Source organism: Macaca nemestrina, chromosome 8 (genome assembly GCF_043159975.1).
Source record: "Macaca nemestrina isolate mMacNem1 chromosome 8, mMacNem.hap1, whole genome shotgun sequence".
Lineage (NCBI taxonomy): Eukaryota > Metazoa > Chordata > Mammalia > Primates > Cercopithecidae > Macaca > Macaca nemestrina.
The window spans coordinates 150,833,599-150,855,131 of record NC_092132.1 but is presented as its reverse complement, the minus strand read 5'-3'; the positions used below and the strand labels follow the sequence as shown (position 1 = coordinate 150,855,131).

At 40.3% G+C, this 21,533-nt stretch overlaps 1 protein-coding gene across 2 annotated transcripts in view; it reads right to left on the bottom strand.

The window, feature by feature from the left end:
- The window catches only part of LOC139355625 (CUB and Sushi multiple domains 1), a 2,038,620-nt gene that overhangs the window by 333,997 nt on the left and 1,683,090 nt on the right, over positions 1-21,533 (bottom strand). For both annotated transcript variants that reach the window (XM_071067488.1, XM_071067489.1), the window contains exon 26: positions 793-995. In XM_071067488.1, the coding sequence (XP_070923589.1) occupies positions 793-995 (203 nt within the window). The remainder of the gene's footprint in view (positions 1-792; positions 996-21,533) is intronic.

Sequence of the window (21,533 nt, the reverse complement as noted above, 5' to 3'; positions counted from 1 at the left end):
ACATTTATGTAGAGACCCACATCTGTCTTGTATCCAAGTCTAGACATTTACTGACTAATTGAAACCTTTAAAGTTATACATTTTTTTTTCATATAACTAAGTAGGTCCGTTGCCTGTCCTGACCTTATAATGAACAGATTTCCCTAAAACAAATTATTCCTTTGATATTGACAGTGTTCAGAACACACTACTCCAAAGTATGCAGTTTTGAGGAAACTACAGAAGCAGCAAAGCCACTCCAGCCTCCGCTTGCCCTTCTGCCCCGAAGCAGACTATAGAATAATTATCTGGCCTTCCTCGGAAGCAGGTCATGAAACCTTCATTCCAGAAGGGCACCCCTAGGATGCAGAGGACAGGAATGAAGACATAGACACACAGGGAAGAAGCGGAGAAAAGAAGCCTTGTTAAGTTCCTCCCAGTTTATCACCACTAAATCCTATCTTTTCATCCTCTAATCATACTTCTGCACGACTGTCCATTAAAATACACAATTTTCTCTCTTTCTTTGGGTCTTCATTTCTGAAGGTTCCAGTGTCATGCAAAATGCACATCAAATAAGTTTGGTTATGCATTTCTCTTGTTAACCTGGCTTCTGTTATTGTGGCCTCAGCCATGAACCCAGCAATGGGGGAAGAGAACTCTTCTCTGCAACGTGCGTTTTCCTAACTTCAAATCAGGCTCAACACATTGCATCTGTGTAAGGAGACGCTGGAGAATACAAATGAAGGGCGTTCTGTGTTCATGGCAAGACTCTGATATCAAGGTAAAGACAAAGCAAGCTGTGCCACCTACTTGAGAACTGGATGGAGAAGCCAGACTTGCTGATGAAGAAGTCGCTGTCGAACTGCAGGGTGAGTGAGTTGAAGGTGCTGTGGATGTCCTCGGGAAGGGCAGAGCCACTCCACTCCTTCAGCAGGATGTCGCTGTCCACTGGCCCGTCCCAGACCTTGAGGATGTCATGAGCCATCTCCGTGTCGAAAACAATGAAATGGAGGCTGCAAGAGAGAACACAGTAGCGCTACTTCCCGTGCATCCAGCGTGTCCTCACTCCAAAGCTGTAACGTAAGCGAGCTCATTTCGCTTTCACAAAACCCCCACCAAAATGTGCCTCGGTGTTGTCTGACAACGAAGGAGGAGGAAAATGAGGCTCACCGAAGTTAACTCAGGAGTGCGGACTGGGATAAAGCACACAGGACCTCAGTCTGTCATGGATGCAGAGAGATAGGTGAGCTAGATGCTGAGCTATCCGTTTTAGGATAAAAGGATTCCTTTAGAGACTTCCAGATCTATGTTTATAATGTAAGCTTTCTACGGCACACAGACTAAGTATAAGTTTGGCATTGACAGGTGTATTTGAAGCAGATCTAAGGCAGCTTTGGTGCAGTCAGTGTTGTTCACACAATGCCCCGCTAGGTGGCAGCAGCCACACCAGAGAAAAAAGCTGACACCAGAAGGACATTTTCTACCTGTATCTGAATGGTCTGCTCTGGTGTTGTACTTGTTGCTAAAAATTCTATTTTAAAACTTCATTATTTAAAATACCAACACAAAGGCAAAAATGGGTAATACAAACTCCCTTCTTTATAAAATTTTACCATACTTCTATTTACTTCCAGGTATTTTTCAGAGTGACTGAAATATCTCTATGCCAGAGGGACTCACGTTCAGAGGCAGCAGGATCTATGTAGTCCTATTTACGGCCGTTGAATCAAAAAGGGTTTAGCTAAAACAGCAAAAATTAGCAGGCCCTAAATGGGTTTGATTTACAGTTTTCTATTTCCTGCATATGGCACACTGATTGCAAGGGAGGAAAAACGCTACCCGCGAGTCTCAACTGCTTTGTTTTGCACATATTACGTATTTAAAGAAAACACTTATGTCACCTTGTGTAAGGTATGGAATGTGTGGTGTATTTTTAAAATAATCAAGATAAATCATTAAACATAGAGAAAAGTACAGCAGATCGTAGACCTTTATTTTCCTACTGCCACCAGGGTTAACATTTTGCCCTATTTGCCTCAGAACTTTTTAAATTTTCTTTTTCGAGATGGAATCTCACTCCCCCTCCCAGGCTAGAGCGCAGTGTCATGATCTTGGCTCACTGCAACTTCCACCTCCTGGGTTCAAGTGATTCTCGTGCCTTAGCCTCCCAAGTAGCTGGAATTACAGTTGTGAGCTGTTACATCCAGTTATTATTATTGTTATCTGTATTTATAGTAGAGATGGGGTTTCACCATGTGGACCAGGCTGGTCTTGAACTCCTGACCTCAGGTGATCCACCTGCCTTGGCCTCCCAAAGTGCTACAGACGTGAGCCACCACGCCCAGTCCAGAACTTTTTATAAAACAAAATCTTATACATACAACCATTTTTAGCCTCCACTCCACCAAATCATTGGTTCTTTCTCTTATCACACACTCTAAAGTTGTAATGTAATATTCCCATTTATATTTTTATAAGCTTCATATGTGTGTGTGTATTTATATCCCTAAAAAAAAAGTACTACTAAGAGTAGTTACATATTAAATATCACTTGACACATGTGTGCTTGTATCACTTTCAATTTGCTTTTATTTATTTATTTATTTATTTATTTATTTATTTATTTATTTTATTTATGTTTTTTGAGACACAGTCTCACTCTGTCGCCCAGGCTGGAGGGCAGTGGCGTGATCTCGGCTCACTGCAAGCTCCGCCTCCCGGGTTCACACCATTCTCCTGCCTCAGCCTCCCGAGTAGCTGGGACTACAGGTGCCCACCACCAGGTCCAGCTAATTTTTTTGTATTTTTAGTAGAGACGGGGTTTCACTGTTTTAGCCAGGATGGTCTCGATCTCCTGACCTCATAATCCACCCACCTCGGCCTCCCAAAGTGCTGGGATTACAGGCATGAGCCACCGCTCCTGGCCTCAATTTGCTTTTATACTGAGTATTATGGGAGAGACTGTTACATTAAAAAAATGTAGAATTTTGTTAATTTACTTCAAAACTGTAAGTGCTTTATTTTCCTAGTTCCCTACTAAAGGGTAGTCTGTTTCTACTTTCTAATTTTGACAAACGGTATCGCACTGGATATTCCACTGTACTGATCCAAGGATCTTTCTAGGCCGGCATGATAAAGCAGATTTGCTAACTTGCTCTCCCTTGGGATTCTAACTGCTTTGGTCCAGGGTAATGTATGAATGCCCTTGTTTTATTATATCTTTAGCAATACCTGATTACCATCGGACTAAGAGTTGTACAAATAGAAAATCTGATGGTTGTGGAATGGTGTCTTGTTTCAATTAGTTTCCCTGATCACTCATAAAGTTGATCATCATTTTGCATCTATAAGACATTCCCTTTTTGATTTAGTTCAATAAGTCAACATTTACTGAGCACCAAGAGTGTACTGAGTGCACTTCGAGGAACTTTGCATACATCTGCCAAGTTGAGTCCTGCCTTCATGCAGTTCGTGTTGTACAGGGAAGGGACAGGAAAACTACAGCATCCATAATAAATGAGTGAAGAATATGGAATGTTAGTAGGTGGTAAATGCAATTGAAGAACTAAAAAAGCAGAGCAGAAAAAGAATCACTGGGAATACTAATTCTTAGGGGAGGAACGAGAAGGCGAAGTATTAAATAGGGTGGTTAGGTTAAGCCATCTTGGTGGAAGGAGATTTGGGTGGAGCCTTGAAGGAGTTAAGGGTGTTTGTCTTATCGTGGTAAGAATTCAGCCAAGCAAAAGCCCCACATAAGGGGCATACCGTCAGCATTTGAGAACACCCAGGAGCCAGTGCAGCCAGAGCAGAGAAATGGGGACTGGGAAGGAAGAACTGAGAGCAGAGAAGAATGGGGGTTGTGAATTGGGTCGTGCGAAGAGAGATGCCTCTGCATAAAGGGCTTTGTAGGCTGTTTTAAGGATGATATACCAATGCAGGATGTTTAGTGAGTCCTCACCAACAATTTAAAGAACTGTTCCTGCTAGCTCTGTTGACAACAAGCCATGGAGGGAAAATTACACTCTGTCAATGTTTTGAGTGATCCGAGAAAGTGGCGTATGTGCTGAGATGAGCTGAACGTGGAGGTACCGAGGCACTGGTCAGGTCCTGGATACGTTTTGAAGGGAGAGAAAACAGGCTTGGAAGACGTGTGCCTGAGGTGAGCATGTGCCGACCCTGTCAGTTTGTCCCTAAGAAACGAGAAAAGTGGAGTTGTCATTCACTGAACTGAGAAACGGTGCAATATGTTTATGGGATGGGCAAAATCAGAGCTCCTGTCTTGCACCTGTTGAGTTTAAGTTGTCAACTAGATATAGATGGACGGGTATGTAGGTAGCTGTTCATGTGAGTCTGGAGTTTCAGCGAGAAGTCAGAGTGGAGAAAATAAACATGTATGTCTTCAACAAAGAAGTGGTTTATAAACTATGGGACTGGATGAAATCTTCGAAGGTCTTAGGTAGAGAAGAGAAGAGGACTATGGATTCTGAATTACCTGGTCACATATGTTTGCCATTAAGCAGAAAGCATCCTAGAGCTAGAAATAATTCTAATGAAAAATGTGCAAGTCTTTCACCCAGAAAACTGCAAAACATCATTGAGACGAATCGTACAAAACCTAAATAAATGGAGAAGTATATAACATCAAGGACCAGAAAGTCCACTACTGCAAAAGATGCCAGTTTTCCCGAAAATGATCTATTGATGTCATGGGACATCAATAAAAATCCAGGCAATTTCTTTTGTAAAAAATTACAAGTGTTTCTGAACTTCATGTGGAAGTGCAGAGGGCCAAGAATAGTTGCAGTGATCTATATAAAGAAGAACAAAGCTCAATTATCATACTGGGTATCAAGATGTATTATAAAGTAAATCAGGAATTTAGTTAGGCTTTGTACTATATAGGCAAATAGATCAATGGAATGGAATACAGTTTGGAAACAGATCTATATAGATCCAATTTTCTAGTTAATTACTAAGTTTGTACCATAGTGCAATAAAGAAATAAATCACTTTTCAACAAATTGTCAACTGAACAATTGACAAAAATTGTGACACTTCAAAATGGACAAAAATCTGTGACACTTCACTCTCTACATCATACACAAAAATGTATCCCCAATGGAATAAAGATGTAAATGTGAAAGGTAAATTAAGTTTTCTAGAAGAAAACCTAAGATATTTGTATAGCTTTGGGCAGGGAGGATCTAGCAATCTGGACACAAAATCACTGAAGCCAACCTTAACAAAGTTTGTGGCATCGTGTACATTTAAATGTAGTTTAAAAATTTGTGGTTAGGCACAAAGATGGCCGACTAGGAACAGCCCCAGCCTCCAGCTCCCAGCATGAGCGACACAGAAGATGGGTGATTTCTGCATTTCCAACTGAGGTACCAGGTTCATCTCACTGGGGTGTGTCGGGCAGTAGGGGCAGGACAGTGGGTGCAGCCCACTGAGTGAGAGCTGAAGTGGGGCAAGGCACTGCCTCACCTGGGAAGCACAAGGGGTAAGGGAATTCCCTTTCCTAGCCAAGGGAAACCGTGACACACAGCACCTGGAAAATCAGGTCACTCCCACCCTAATACTGCGCTTTTCCAAGGGTCTTAGCAAACGGCACACCAGAGGATTATATCCTGTGCCTGGCTCAGAGGGTCCCACACCCATGGGACCTCCCTCATTGCTAGCACAGCAGTCTGAGATCTAACTGCAAGGCGGCAGTGAGGCTTGGGGAGGGGCACCTGCCATTGCTGAGGCTTAAGTAGGTAAACAAAGCTGCTGGGAAGCTCGAACTGGGTGGAGCCCACTGCAGCTCAAGGAGGCCTGCCTGCCTCTGTAGACTCCACCTCTGGGGACAGGGCATAGCTAAACAAAAGGCAGCAGAAACCTCTACAGATGTAAATGCCCCTGTCTGACAGCTTTTAAGAGAGTAGTGATTCTCTCAGCACGGAGGCTGAGATCTGAGAGTCGACAGATTGTCTGCTCAAGTGAGTCCCTGACCCCCAAGTAGCCTAACTGGGAGACATCCCCCACTAGGGGCAGACTGACACCTCACACAGCTGGGTACACCTCTGAGACGAAGCTTCCAGAGGAACAATCAGGCAGCAACATTTGCTGTTCAGCAACATTGACTCTTCTGCAGCCTCTGCTGCTGATACCCAGGCAAACAGTGTCTGGAGTGGACCTCGAGCAAACTCCAACAGACCTGCAGCTGAGGGTCCTGACTGTTAGAAGGAAAAATAACAAACAGAAAGGACATCCACACCAAAACCCCATCTGTACGTCACCATCATCAAACACCAAAGGTAGATAAAAACCACAAAGATGGGGAAAAAGCAGTGCAGAAAAGCTGGAAATTCAAAAAATCAGAGTGCCTTTCCCGCTCCAAAGGAATGCAGCTCCTCACCATCAACAGAACAAAGCTGGACGGAGAATGACTTTGATGAGTTGAGAGAAGAAGACTTCAGACAATCAAACTTCTCCGAGCTAAAGGAGGAATTACAAACCCAGCGCAAAGAAACTAAAAACCTTGAAAAAAGATTTGACGAATGACTAACTAGAATAACCAATGCAAAGAAGTTCATAAACGAACTGATAGAGATGAAAACTGTAACACGAGAACTACATGGAAAATGCACAAACTTCAGTAACCAACTTGATCAACTGGAAGAAAGGGTATCAGTGATTGAAGATCAAATGAATGGAATGAAGCAAGAAGAGAAGTTTAGAGAAAAAAGAATAAAAAGAAATGAACAAAGCCTCCAAGAAATATGGGACTATGTGAAAAGACCAAATCTATGTCTGATTGGTATGCCTGAAAGTGACGGGGAGAATGGAACCAAGTTGGAAAACACTCTGCAGGATATTATTCAGGAGAACTTCCCCAACCTAGCAAGACAGGTCAACATTCAAATTCAGGAAATATAGAGAACGCCACAAAGATACTCCTCAAGAAGAGCAACTCCAAGACACATAATTTTCAGATCAGATTCACCAAAGTAGAAATGAAGGAAAAATGTTAAGGGCAGTCAGACAGAAAGGTTGGGTTACCCACAAAGGGAAGCCCATCAGACTAACAGCAGATCTCTCGGCAGAAACTCTACAAGCCAGAAGAGAGTGGGGGCCAATATTCAACATTCTTAAAGAAAAGAATTTTCAACCAAGAATTTCATATCCAGCCAAACTAAGTTTCATAAGTGAAGGAGAAATAAAATCCTTTACAGACAAGCAAATGCTGAGAGATTTTGTCACCACCAGGCCTGCCCTACAAGAGCTCCTGAAGGAAGCACTAAACATGTAAAGGAACAACCGGTACCAGCCATTGCAAAAATGTGCCAAAATGTAAAGACCATCGATGCTAGGAAGAAACTGTATCAACTAACCTTAAACGTAAATGGGCTAAATGCTCCAATTAAAAGACACAGACTGGCAAATTGGATAAAGAGTCAAGACCCATCAATTTGCTGTATCCAGGAGACCCATCTCACATGCAGAGACACACATAGGCTCAAAATAAAGGGGTGGAGGAAGATCTACCAAGCAAATGGAAAACAAAAAAAGGCAGGGGTTCTTTGGGAGGCCGAGACGGGCGGATCACGAGTTCAGGAGATCGAGACCATCCTGGCTAACACGGTGAAACCCCGTCTCTACTAAAATACAAAAAAAGTTAGCCGGGCGAGGTGGCAGGCGCCTGTACTCCCAGCTACTCGGGAGGCTGAGGCAGGAGAATGGCGTGAACCCGGGAGGCGGGGCTTGCAGTGAGCTGAGATCCGGCCACTGCACTCCAGCCTGGGCAACAGAGCTAGACTCCGTCTCAAAAAAAAAAAAAGGCAGGGGTTGCAATCCTAGTCTCTGATAAAACAGACTTTAAACCAACAAAGATGAAAAGAGACAAAGAAGGCCATTACATAATGGTAAAGGGATCAATTCAACAAGAAGAGCTGACTATCCTAAATATATATGCACCCAATACAGGAGCACCTAGATTCATGAAGCAAGTCGTTAGAGACTAACAAAGAGACTTAGACTCCCACATAATAATAACGGGAGACTTTAACACCCCACTGTCAACATTAGACAGATCAACGAGACAGAAAGTTAACAAGGATATCCAGGAATTGAACTCAACTCTGCACCAAGCAGACCTAATAGACATCTACAGAACTCTCCATCCCAAATCAACAGAATATACATTCTCCTCAGCACCACATTGCACTTATTCCAAAATTGACTACATAGTTGGAAGTAAAGCACTCTTCAGCAAACGTAAAAGAACAGAAATTATAACAAACTGTCTCACAGACCACAGTGCAATCAAACTAGAACTCAGGAGTAAGAAACTCAATGAAAGCTGCTCAACTACATGGAAACTGAACAACCTGCTCCTGAATGACTACTGGGTACACAACGAAATGAAGGCAGAAATAAAGATGTTCTTTGAAACCAATGAGAACAAAGATACAACATACCAGAATCTCTTGGACACATTTACAGCAGTGTGTAGAGGGAAATGTATAGCACCAAATGCCCACAAGAGAAAGCAGGAAAGATCTAAAATTGACACTCTAACATCACAATTAAAAGAACTAGAGAAGCAAGAGCAAACACATTCAAAAGCTAGCAGAGGGCAAGAAATAACTGAGATCAGAGCAGAACTGAAGGAGATAGAGACACAAAAAACCCTTCAAAAAATAAATGAATCCAGGAGCTGGTTTTTTGAAAAGATCAATAAAATTGATAGACCACTAGCAAGACTAATAAAGAAGAAAAGAGAAAAACCAAATAGACGCAATAAAACATGATAAAGGGGATATCACCATCGACCCCACGGAAATACAAACTACCATCAGAGAATACTATAAACACCTCTACGCAAAGAAACTAGAAAAGCTAGAAGAAATGGATAAATTCCTGGACACATACACTCTCCCAAGACTAAACGAGGAAGAAGTTGAATCCCTGAATAGACCAATAACAGGCTCTGAAATTGAGGCAATAATTAATAGCCTACCAACCAAAAAAAGTCCAGGATCAGACGGATTCACAGCCAAATTCTACCAGAGGTACAAGGAGGAGCTGGTACCATTCCTTCTGAAATTATTCCAATCAATAGAAAAAGAGGGAATCCTCCCTAACTCATTTTATGAGGCCAACATCATCCCGATACCAAAGCTTGGCAGAGACACAGCAAAAAAAGAGAATTTTAGTCCAATATTCCTGTTGAACATCGATGCAAAAATCCTCAATAAAACATTGACAAACTGAATTCAGCAGCACATAAAAAAGCTTATCCACCATGATCAAGTAGGCTTCATCCCTGGGATGCAAGGCTGCTTAAACATACACAAATCAATAAATGTAATCCAGCACATAAACAGAACCAAAGACAAAAACCACATGATTATCTCAATAGATGCAGAAAAGGCCTTTGACAAAATTCAACAGCCCTTCATGATAAAAACTCTCAATAAATTCGGTATTGATGGAATATATCTCAAAATAATAAGAGCTATTTATGACAAACCCACAGCCAATATCATACTGAATGGGCAAAAACTGGAAACATTTCCCTTGAAAACTGGCACAAGACAGGGATGCCCTCTCTCACCACTCCTAGTCAACACAGTGTTGGAAGTTCTGGCCAGGGAAATCAGGTATGAGAAAGAAATAAAGGGTATTCAATTAGGAAAAGAGGAAGTCAAATTGTCCTTGTTTGCAGATGACATGATTATATATTTAGAAAACCCCATCGTCTCAGTCCAAAATCTCCTTAAGCTGATAAGCAACTTCAGCAAAGTCTCAGGATACAAAATCAATGTGCAAAAGTCACTAGCATTCTTATAAACCAATAACAGACAAACAGAGAGCCAAATCATGAGTGAACTCCCATTCACAATTGCTTCAAAGAGAATAAAATACCTGGGAATCCAACTTACAAGGGATGTGAAGGACCTCTTCAAGGAGAACTACAAACCACTGCTCAGTGAAATAAAAGAGGACACAAACAATGGAAGAACATTCCATCCTCATGGATAGGAAGACTCAATATTGTGAAAATGACCATACTCCCCAAGGTAATTTATAGATTCAATGCCATCCCCATTAAGCTACCAATGACTTTCTTCACAGAATTGGAAAAAACTGCTTTAAAGTTCATATGGAACCAAAAAAGATCCCACATTGCCAAGACAGTCCTAAGACAAAAGAACAAAGCCAGAGGCATCACGCTACCTGACTTCAAACTATACTACAAGGCTATAGTAACCAAAACAGCATGGTACTTGTATCGAAATAGAGATGTAGACCAATGGAACAGAACAGAGCCCTCAGAAATAATACCACACATCTACAATCATCTGATCTTTGACAAACCTGACAAAAACAAGAAATGGGGAAAGGATTCCCTATTTAATAAATAGTGCTGGGAAAATTGGCTAGCCATAAGTAGAAAGCCAAAACTCGATCCCTTCATTACACCTTATAGAAAAATTAATTCAAGATGGATTAGAGACTTAAATGATAGACCTAAAACTATAAAAACCCTAGAAGAAAACCTAGGCAATACCATTCAGGACACAGGCATGGGCAAGGACTTCATGTCTAAAACACCAAAAGCAATAGCAACAAAAGCCAAAATTGACAAAGGGGATCTAATTAAACTAAAGAGCTTCTGCACGGCAAAAGAAACTACCATCAGAGTGAACAGGCAACCTACAGAATGGGAGAAAATTTTTGCAATCTACTCATCTGACAAAGGGCTAATATCCAGAACCTACAAAGAACTCAAACAAATTTGTGAGAAAAAAACAAACAACCCCATCAAAAAGTGGGCAATAGATATGAACAGACACTTCTCAAAAGAAGACATTTATGCAGCCAACAGACACATGAGAAAATGCTCATCATCACTGGCCATCAGAGAAATGCAAATCAGAACCACAGTGAGATACCATCTCATACCAGTTAGAATGGCAATCATTAAAAAGTCAGGAAACAACAGGTGCTGGAGAGGATGTGGAGAAACAGGAACACTTTTACACTGTTGGTGGGACTGTAAACTAGTTCAACCATTGTGGAAGACAGTGTGGTGATTCCTCAAGGATCTAGAACTAGAAATATCATTTGACCCAGCCATCCTATTACTGGGTATATACCCAAAGGATTATAAATCATGCTGCTATAAAGACACATGCACACGTATGTTTATTGCAGCACTCTTCACAATAGCAAAGACTTGGAACCAACCCAAATGTCCATCAATGACAGAAAATGTGGCACATATACACCATGGAATACTATGCAGCCATATAAAAGGATGAGTTCATGTCCTTTGTAGGGACATGGATGCAGCTGGAAACCATCATTCTCAGCAAACTATCACAAGAACAGAAAACCAAACACCGCATGTTTTCACTCATAGGTGGGAATTGAACAATGAGAACACTTGAACACATGAAGGGGAACATCACATACCAGGGCCTGTTGTGCGGTGAGGGTAGGGGGGAGGGATAGCATTAGGAGATATACCTAATGTAAATGATGAGTTAATGGGTGCAGCACACCAACACGGCACATGTATACATATGTAACAAACCTGCACGTTGTGCACATGTACCCTAGAACTTAAAATATAATAACAAAGAAAAAAAATTTACTATCCATAAAGAAAAAAACGAGTAAAAATTATTATGACTCATTGGAATTAAAAATCTGTGTTTATCAAAAGAAATAATTTCAATATAAAAAAATGGGCAAAAGACTTCAACTGGCAAAATTAATAAGAGGATATTCAAAAGGTCAGTAAACATAAAAAAGTGTTTTCCTTGATCAATCATCAGGGAAATGCAAATAAAAACCTTTCACACACCCAGTAGAATGGCTAAAATGAAAAAAACAACCCATCCCATTGTTGTTTAGAAGGTGAAGTTCCTGAAATTCTATCATATACACCCTTTCAGGGAGTGAGGATAAGTATAACCACTTTGGAAAACTGATAGCACCTAATACTGCTGAAGGTAGGATCCACCATTACTCAGCAATTCTCGGCCTCAGTATATACCCATGGAAAAAGCATACATACATTCACCAGGTAACATGTCAAACCATATTCAAAGCAGCACAGTTTGCATTAACTCCAATCCAAATGTCCATCAGCACCCAGAATGGATAAATAAATTATAACAAATAAATTATACCATGAAATATCTAATGGTATCAATAGGTGTGAAGGTTGAGGAAATGAATCATACTGTACAACACAAAATGAATCATACTGTACAATTCTCTCTCTCTCTCTCTCTCTCTTTTTTTTTTTTTAAGTCAGAGTCTTAATCTGTTGGCCAGACTGGAGTGCAATGGAGTAAGATCAGCTCACTGCAACTTCTGCCTCCCAGCCTCAAGCAATTCTCCTGCTTCAGCCTCCCAAGTAGCTGGGATTACAGGCATGTACCAACACAACTGGCTAATTTTTGTATTTTTAATAGAGACAGAGTTTCACCGTGTTGGTCAGGCTGGTCTCGAACTCCTGACTTCAGGTAGTCTGTCCGCCTCAGCCTCCCAAAGTGCTAGGATTACAGGCGTGAGCCATCGTGCCTGACAATTCTCTTTTACATAAAATTCAAATTCAGCAAAACTCTTCTGAAGTCTGAATAGTAATTGTCCTGGAGAAGAGAGAATTTGAATAGAGCTCAAAGGTCTATCCTGGTCCAGGTAATATTCCCTTTCTTTATCTGAGTTCTAGTTACATGGGGGTGTTTCTTTTGAGAACAAGTTGCACTTCTAATTTGCACAGTTTTTATGTTATATGCTAATAAAAAGCTTACACAGACAAACAAACATTCACCCTGGTACCATGGAGTTTTGCCATCTTGGAAAATGTCTCGTGACTCCAACAAAATATGATACAACAAAATTTAAACGTAGATAAGTATCAGTCATTTTTTATTCAAATGTAAAATTGTTGAAAGTCAAAATGCCAGACACTATTCAACTAGGTAAAGGAAGTTAAAACATGGAGTGAGGCCAGGCACAGTGGCTCACGCCTGTAATCCCAATATTTTGGGAGGCCGAGGCGGGTAGATCACCTGAGGTCAGGAGTTCGAGACCAGCCTGGCCAATATGGCGAAACCCCGTCTCTGCTAAAAATACAAAAATTAGCTGGGCATGCTACTTGGGAGACTGAGGCAGGAGAATCGCCTGAACCTGTGAGGTGGAGGTTGCAGTGAGCTGAGATCGTGCCATTGCACTCCAGCCTGGGGCACAAGAGCAAGACTTTGTCTCAAAAAAAAGAAAAAAAAAAATGAAATGTGGTATCATCGCTAAGGAACTCTGTGATATCAGATACAGGCACATGAGGAAAAGTACACACCCTCCAACGCACAGTGTCCCAAGGTCTGGCAGATACAAGAAAAGCACGCCACCATGCAGAGGACATGGGTCTAATTCTACCTCCACAGAGTCTGGGAAGGCTCTTGTCCAGCTAAGAGCAAGCAGGAAAGGAATCCAGGGAAAGGAGAGAACTGGAAATGCAGGTAGGAGGTGAACTGCACAGAGAAGAGGAAGTCACTAACCAAATGTATTCACATGTCAAAAAAGTCAACATAGGAAAGGTATAAACAAATATAACCAATAAAACGTTATGCAGAATTTTTTTTTCTGGCCAGATTGTTAAAAAGCCTTTGTCCCGTTTCAGAGAGAGTGTGGAGACAACCCATTTCCATGTACTGCTGGTGGTATAGCTACTCCTTTTAGAGGCAATTTGGTAATGGCTATAAAAATTCAAATGTGCAAACATAGCAAGTGCAGCTCTAGAAATTCATCATGAAAAGTGCCCTGGAGGTGACACGCAGGGAGTATGGTAGCATTACTTATAACGGTGAAAAAATTAAAAGCAACCTGAATATTCCAAAAGGGTGTAGTTTAAATAAATTATGGCACATTCAGGCAATGGAATACTATCCCATAACTAAATAGGATGAGGCAGAATTACAAATTTGGATGTAAACATTTGACCATGTTTATTAACTCAAAATAAATGTTCAGAATAACATGGCGTAAAAAATAATTAAATAAAAAGATAAATGAACAAATCAAATTTTATTTGTTTGTATTTGCATAGAAACAATTTTAAAAAGCTCTATCACCTTTTCAAGGGTAGTTTTCTTTGGTGTCTAAGATTACAGAAAACCACATGTAGGGTGTTTTGTTTTTATCTGCAGCACTTTATTATTTCAAAATAAAGAAAAATAAATAACCATAAACTATATGAAAGAGCTTATCCTGCACATAATGAGTGGACAAAATAGTTTTTCTTTTTATAGCAAGCTCAGGCAAGTGAAATGACTAGCTCTGCTTTATAGAAAGACTTGTACACATGAGGATGTTCACACCCTTTGACCCAGCAAACAAATTTCCTAGGCATTTATTCTAAGGAATTGTATAAATATAAGCCAAGATTTACTTACAAGACTACTTGTTACATCATTATGCACAACATGAAAAATTAGAAATGGCTGGGCGCAGTGGCTCACACCTCTAATCCCAGCACTTTGGAAGGCCGAGGTGGGCGGATCATCTGAGGTCAGGAGTTTGAGACTAGCCTGACCAACATGGCGAAACCCTGTGTCTACTAAAAATACAAAAATTTAGCTGGGTATGGTGGCACATGCATGGAATCCCAGCTACTCAGGAGGTTGAGGCAGGAGAATTGCTTGAACCCAGGAGGTTGAGGTTGCAGTGAGCCCAGATTGCATCACCGCACTCCAGCCTGGACAACAGAGTGAGACTCTGTCTATAATAATAATAATAATAATAATAATAATAATAAAAATGGTATGAACAACCAACACAGCAAGACAATGTTTAATGATACATGTCCACACCACAGAATATACATTGATACATATAAGACGTTTGCCAACATGTTAACATTGATGTCTATAGGAGAATAACGCATGATGTCTTCACATTTAAAAAATTTTTTTTTCAAAATCTCTATATAGACATTAGTTTTATAGACATAAACATAAATTTTTAAAATAAAGAAAACAAACCGGAGCTGTGGGTGCAAGGCGGCCCTTGCACGGCAGTTAGTGAAGATGCCTGGTGAGTTAGGAGGCTCTGCCCAGTGAAGAAGCCAGGTAGTGGGCAAGGAGGAGTGTTTGGGAAGTTTCAGATGTGGTCTAAATGAAAAATGAAGATCACAGGAGTGTGGGAGCTGTGAAACTTACCCTGGAGGTGTTGACATGTGGATATGATATTAACAGAGATTATTAGTACAGAAGGAAGGTAACTGATGGAGAGAAATGATATCAGGGAAGAACACGGAGTATTTCTGGATGGGGTAATAAAAATGAATTTTTGAGGTTGACATTTTAATTGGGCCCTAAGAGATGGGAAGAAACTGGAGGTGAGTCAATGAGGAGAAACTCAAGAGAGTGTGTGTAAAGAGAGCACCTCAGTAGCACAGGCTGTGGTCAGAGATCAATCAAGGTTTCTTTGTCCTGAAGTGTAAAGTATCCATGAGCAGCCAAAGATACACCTGGAAAGCCACAGTTAGCCAAATTCTAGAGAGTGTGATGGTTCTGGGTAAGAAGCTGGTGCTTGTCAATATACAGTGGGGGTATTTGAGAGATTGGAGAGAGTAAAGGATGGATTTGGGAAGGTCAGGTGAGCGAAGACTATAAAGTAACAGGAAAGTCATGGGAATTAGTAATGGTGGATAAGAAGAAAGGAAACAGAGATGGAGAAATGACAGGGCTTTGGTTTCAGATTCCATGCATTTTTTTTTTCAGTGCCTCATCTAAAGAAATTTCATATAATTTATCAAAAGAATTCCATGAGATATACAGTCCTATCTTCACTGTTTTAGGTGGGAAGTTATTGGATATTGAGGGAGGAGAAATAAGCAACAGTAGAAAATAACACTGAAGACTAAAGTCTCCCGCCCCTTGGAGGGAGGCAATAACACAAATAGGGAATGATGACAGTCATGATTAAATAATGATGACATGTGAGGAGTTGGGAACACATGATGAGCTCTGAGGAGAGATGTCAGGGAAGGTTGGATCAGCTTCCACCATTTTATCTTTTGTGCTTTTCGGATCCTGAAATATCTCTAGAAGTTTCTTTAATGTTTTTTCCTGGAGTCACTTCTTCTGGGACATCTCCATCATTCTCATCACAGCATCTCCCTTACACTCCTACGTCCGCCTTGGCTGAGTTTCCCTGGCTGCCTATCTAAGGTCTCTCCCCACAGCAGTGGCAATATTCCTACCTCAGCTATTTCTCCTGTAATTCTATTTATGTGTGATCTGAGTTTCACTTCCCATGGTATCACTTCTCATTTCTTCCCTGCATGTCTTATCTTTTCTGGGCAATTCCTTCTGTGGAAAATCCCATTTTGTAAGACAGCAAGTGCACTGATCACTGGGCGCAAAGAAGACAATACAACTACCCTCTTTGCTGTCTGTGCATGCACTGAATAGCAGGCACCTTGTGAGCAGTCACCGGCAGATGTTGAAAGAGGAGATGAGATCTGTCACCAGTGATGGTGATGTGCCTTGCTAACCGTATAGTGATCTGGGAACTGAAGACCTCAGAATTTGTCCTTCATGCATTTTCTCGCAGTCTATTTACCATGGCAGCTGAAATGTGAGTGGTATGGTTGGGAGCTGGTGTTATTGAACTGATCTGTGGCAACTGAAAATATGTGTCAGAACTTTGCAAAGTGAGGGGGGTTGCAGGTTTCTTCCCTCTGACTCAGGCTCTCCTAAATGTCTGGTGAGGTGATCCATACCCAGCAACTGCTCCCAGAACCCCAGGTTAAGGGGGTCTGGAGTAGCAGCCATAGGCATAGGGAAAAACTGTAGACTTCTACAACTCTTTTATTTCACGGCTGAAATTCACTTAACTTGTTATTTTTTTGCATTATCTGTGAAAAATAAGGGAAAGGTCTATAGTGATCTTGACAGGAATGGAGAAATTGGAGATGCTTTTATTCCTGACTGGCCCCATACCTGTCTGTCATGTCAGGAAAATTCTCCCACCCATGGTCTATATACAGAGGCTGGACATGGAGACTGGGGATAAATGTGTAGTTTTCCTGTTGGTATATTTCCTACTGGGATCTGGAAGATTGATCAGAAGTAGATTAATATTCCTAGATCTCCAATGCAGGTTTCACTCTAATCTCTCTACAACCTAATGCTGCCAGAAAGAAAATCCAGGGCAGGACAGCCAGCAGAACACCAGGGTCGTCAAACCACATATTATGTTTTCTAAAAGTCTGCACAGGAATGCTTTTGACAACCTTGATACATTTTTGATAGGCCTCCAATGTTTTTCATACTGTGTGAGCTTATTAAAAATAATTCCCTTCAACTCTACTACCAAATGCAATTTCCTGCTAACAATTAGGAACAGAAATACATTCAAAGTGAGCTTTCCAGACAATTACACTGGCAGAAAAGCAATGAAAACTTAGGAACAATGTACACATATGGTTATGTAAAACATCGCTTTTAATGTTGCTAGCTGAAGAAGTTTATAATGCTGTTACTTCTGTTATATAAAGCATGGCTGTGCCCAGCAGTGAAATATGCTAGATCTCTTAGAGAAATGTTACCATATAACTTTCAATGGGGCTAAATTTTCTACAATGTCTTGTGATTAGACTTTTAATTAAATTTGGCTCAGGTAACTGCTTTATAGCATATATGTTAAAAATTACAAATTCTTCCAGCCCCAGCCCCATAATAATAACTATTTTGGGGTATTCTATTACCTCAAACAAAGAGGAATAGCACTATATAAGCAGAAATTGCTCTGGGCCTCAATGAAATCAATGTAGCCCTGCAATAATTGGCCTAAAGTATTGAAACCAGCCTTTTCATATTTTCCTGCTGTTTATTCATTCCTTGAGAGTGAAAAATGTTTACATTAAGATATCAAAGTATAAATGCATAGTAATGATTATATTTATATTAAGACATTTTAAATAGCTAAATTAATCCCTGTGTTCATATTCATATGACTGATGTATTCCTCATTTTCAAGTTAACATTGGAGGTAATATAGACTATGTTACCATTGAAATAATTAAGACTTAGAAACCATGCCAGCTAATATCAAGGCTAAGACCAGACACCATTTTTCTGAGTATTAGTACAATTTTAAGTACATAATATATGATTTTAGTATATTATGTACTTTTAATTATGGTTTCTCCAGATCGCCATACTAAACATTGCATTTATATTCTTAATGAAGAGTGGTTCAATCATCGAAAACATTTTGCGATTAAGCTGAATGTCAGTTGAGGAAATCCATGATAAATATTTGATGCCACCTTCTTAACTTGCTTCTTGGGAAGAAATTTATGCTTTAAATTTAACAGATGTACTTACAAATTTGATAGTGTATACCCTCATATTGAAAGATATGTATAAGAAGAAAATTTTTCAAAGTCAGTTCATGCTATAAAAACTGGACATTTTTTATTAATTCAAATCTTTCTAAAGTAATTTATTTTCTCTTTTTTATTTTTATTATTATTATTTGAGATAGAGTCTTGCTCTGTCGCCCAGGCTGGAGTGCAGTGGCGTGATCTTGGCTCGCTGCAAGCTTCACCTCCCGGGTTCCTGCCATTCTCCTGTATCAGCCTCCTGAGTAACTGGGACTACAAGCGCCCATCACCATACCCGGCTAATTTTTTGTATTTTTTAGTAGAGACGGGCTTTCACCGTGTTAGCCAGGATGGTCTCGATCTCCTGACCTTGTGATCCGCCCGCCACCTTGGCCTCCCAAAGGGCTGGAATTACAGGCATGAGCCACCACACCCGGCCTATTTTCTCTTTTTTTTTTTTATTAAAATGTTAACAAATTATTAGATTCATCTGCAAAGAGTGAATCCATCACTTGGTTTGCATTTAGAGAAAGATGGTGCTCACTCTAATTCCAGTAAATTAAAGCACAAAGGAAATTGTGAGAAAAACAAAAATGTGAAATTCTAAAAGAAGATAAATTATTTTTATATAAAGTCACTCCATTATCATAGATGATTTCTACAACTTTTCAAAATCAAAGCCAGTGGAGTGGTTTTTACATTTCTCAAATCTAGTATTTGTGAATTCCAAGTTAAGGACTAATATTTAATTTAATTAATTTATTTAGTTAAGACTGCAGTAGTGTGATCATAGCTTACTGCAGCCTTGACCAACTGGGCTCAAGACGTCCTCTTGCTTCACCCTCCCAAAGCGCTGGGATGAGAGGTGTGAGCCACTATGCCTGGACTATTTATTTCCACAGAAACATGCCTCTATTGATTTTCATGAGGAATATGAAATACTAAATTCTGTTACTCAGATATACCTTAGTGTTCAACAGATCAATAATCATCAAATTATTTATCTTAAGGGCACACACTAATTTTAAAATGAGTTATTATAAAATAGTATGTGCTGTGGTTTTCCTGTCTCCACCAAAACTCATGCTGAAATTTAATTGCCATTGTAGCCATATTGAAAGTGGGAGCCTTTAGGAAGTGATTAGGTCAAAAGAACTGGGCCCTCATGAAGGGATTAATGCTGTTATCATGGGAGTGAGTTAGCTACAGTGGGAGTGAGCTCCTAAAAAAAAAATTAAGCTTGGCCCCATTTCCTCTCTGTCTCTTGTGTACTTCCTGGCTATGTGATGTTCTCACCATGTGGATTCATCACATGCCAATGTCATGCCCTTAGACTTCCCAGCCTCCAGAACTCCAGAATTGTTAGGAAAAGAAACTTCTGTTCTTTATTTCTTTATAAATTATCCAGTCTGTAAGTCTGTAGTATTCTGTTTTTCTTTTTTCTTTTTTGAGATGGAGTCTCGCTCTGTCCCCTAGGCTAGAGTGCAGTGGTATGAGCTCGGCTCATGGCAAGCTCCGCCCCCCAGGTTCACACTATTTTCCTGCCTCAGCCTCCCAAGTAGCTGGGACTACAGGCACCTGCCACCATGCCTGGCTGATTTTTTGTATTTTTAGTAGAGACAGGGTTCCACCGTGTTAGCCAGCATGGTCTCCATCTCCTGACCTTGCGACTCACCCGCCTTGGCCTCCCAAAGTGCTGGGATTACAGGAATGAACCACCGCACCCGGCCCCCTAGTTTGTAATATTCTATCATAGCAGCAGAAACACCATCCTAAGATGTTTGCATTCTAGAGATGTTTTAATTTTTCTTCTTGCTCCTTTTATGTAGTGAGAATCTTTTTTACATAGGGTCTATAAGTGGTAATAGTTTGTGCCACATCAATTCAACTCACTCCCAAGTTGTTAATGTGACTAAATAGTGAGACACATGAATTTCAAAGGCCTCAGATGTCAGATGTGCAGAAACAGCATCATGTAACAGAATATGCATTTCTCTCACTCCACTTCATCCCATTTTATTTCTGTTAAGTTATAGAGTTGCAGTGAAAGAAGTCTATGATATCTATGTAATATATATTACTAAGCTTGATAGGGTGGCTTTTGTGAATAAAGACAAAAGTCATCTGTTTATGAATATTTTTCATCCTTCCACATCTCCTGCCTCAGTCTCCTGAGTAGCTGGAATTACAGGTGTGTGCCACCATGACCAGATACTTTTTGTATTTTTGGTGGTGATGGAGTTTCGCCATGTTGGCCAGGCTGGTCTCGAACTACTGACCTTAAGTGATCCACCCGCCTCGGCCTCCCAAAGTGTTAGGATTACAGGCATGAGTCACTGTGCCCAGCCTGACTTTGACCTGTTACTGTTTTTCAGCTTCACATATGTGAAGGAGGAACTGAAGCAGCCGGGCCAATTCATTTACTCTTTGGTGGGTATAAGAGCATGACGAAGGAGTGTAGAGACCTGGGACATGCAGATTAAGGGTATTGGAGGTCAGATTTTTTCAAAAGCAAATTTTGTACAGAGAATTCATAACAACAACAATGAAACAGAAAGGTTAATTGAAGGAAAAATATATTTTAAAAAGTATTGCTTAGGACTGTGTGTCCTCTTCATTTTAAACAAGAACTAAACATAAAACTTATTTTAAAATTACCTTTTGCCTTATGTGCTATGGTTTCAGAGACAGATTTCAGACTAGATCACAGACTAGATCACCAAGAGCTTACTTTAAAATATTAATTCTTGTTGATTTAAATAACTCACCGTAATAACTCAGAACTCACTATTGGAGTAGAACACTGTTTGTTTAAATGTTTGCATCATTTTCTGAAATTTGCAATGATTTTCTTTTATACGTGTTACTTTAGAGTACTTTCTTGGTCTACCTCAAAGTTAATTTGGTATATTGCAAAATGACACACATTGCTTCCACCCTGTACACAAGCCTTTTAAAAATATGACTTTGCTTCTCTTCCTATTAAAAGAGCAGTGGAATCTATTTCTTCATAACTTGAGTCTTGCCTAGCCCATGAGACTTGCTTTGACAAAGGGCACCTTAGCAAATGTAATGTAAGCAGAAGTTGGAAGTTTGTCATCCCTTGCTGCTACAACCTTCCCATCCTGACTAGCCTACTGCAGGAACAGAAGCC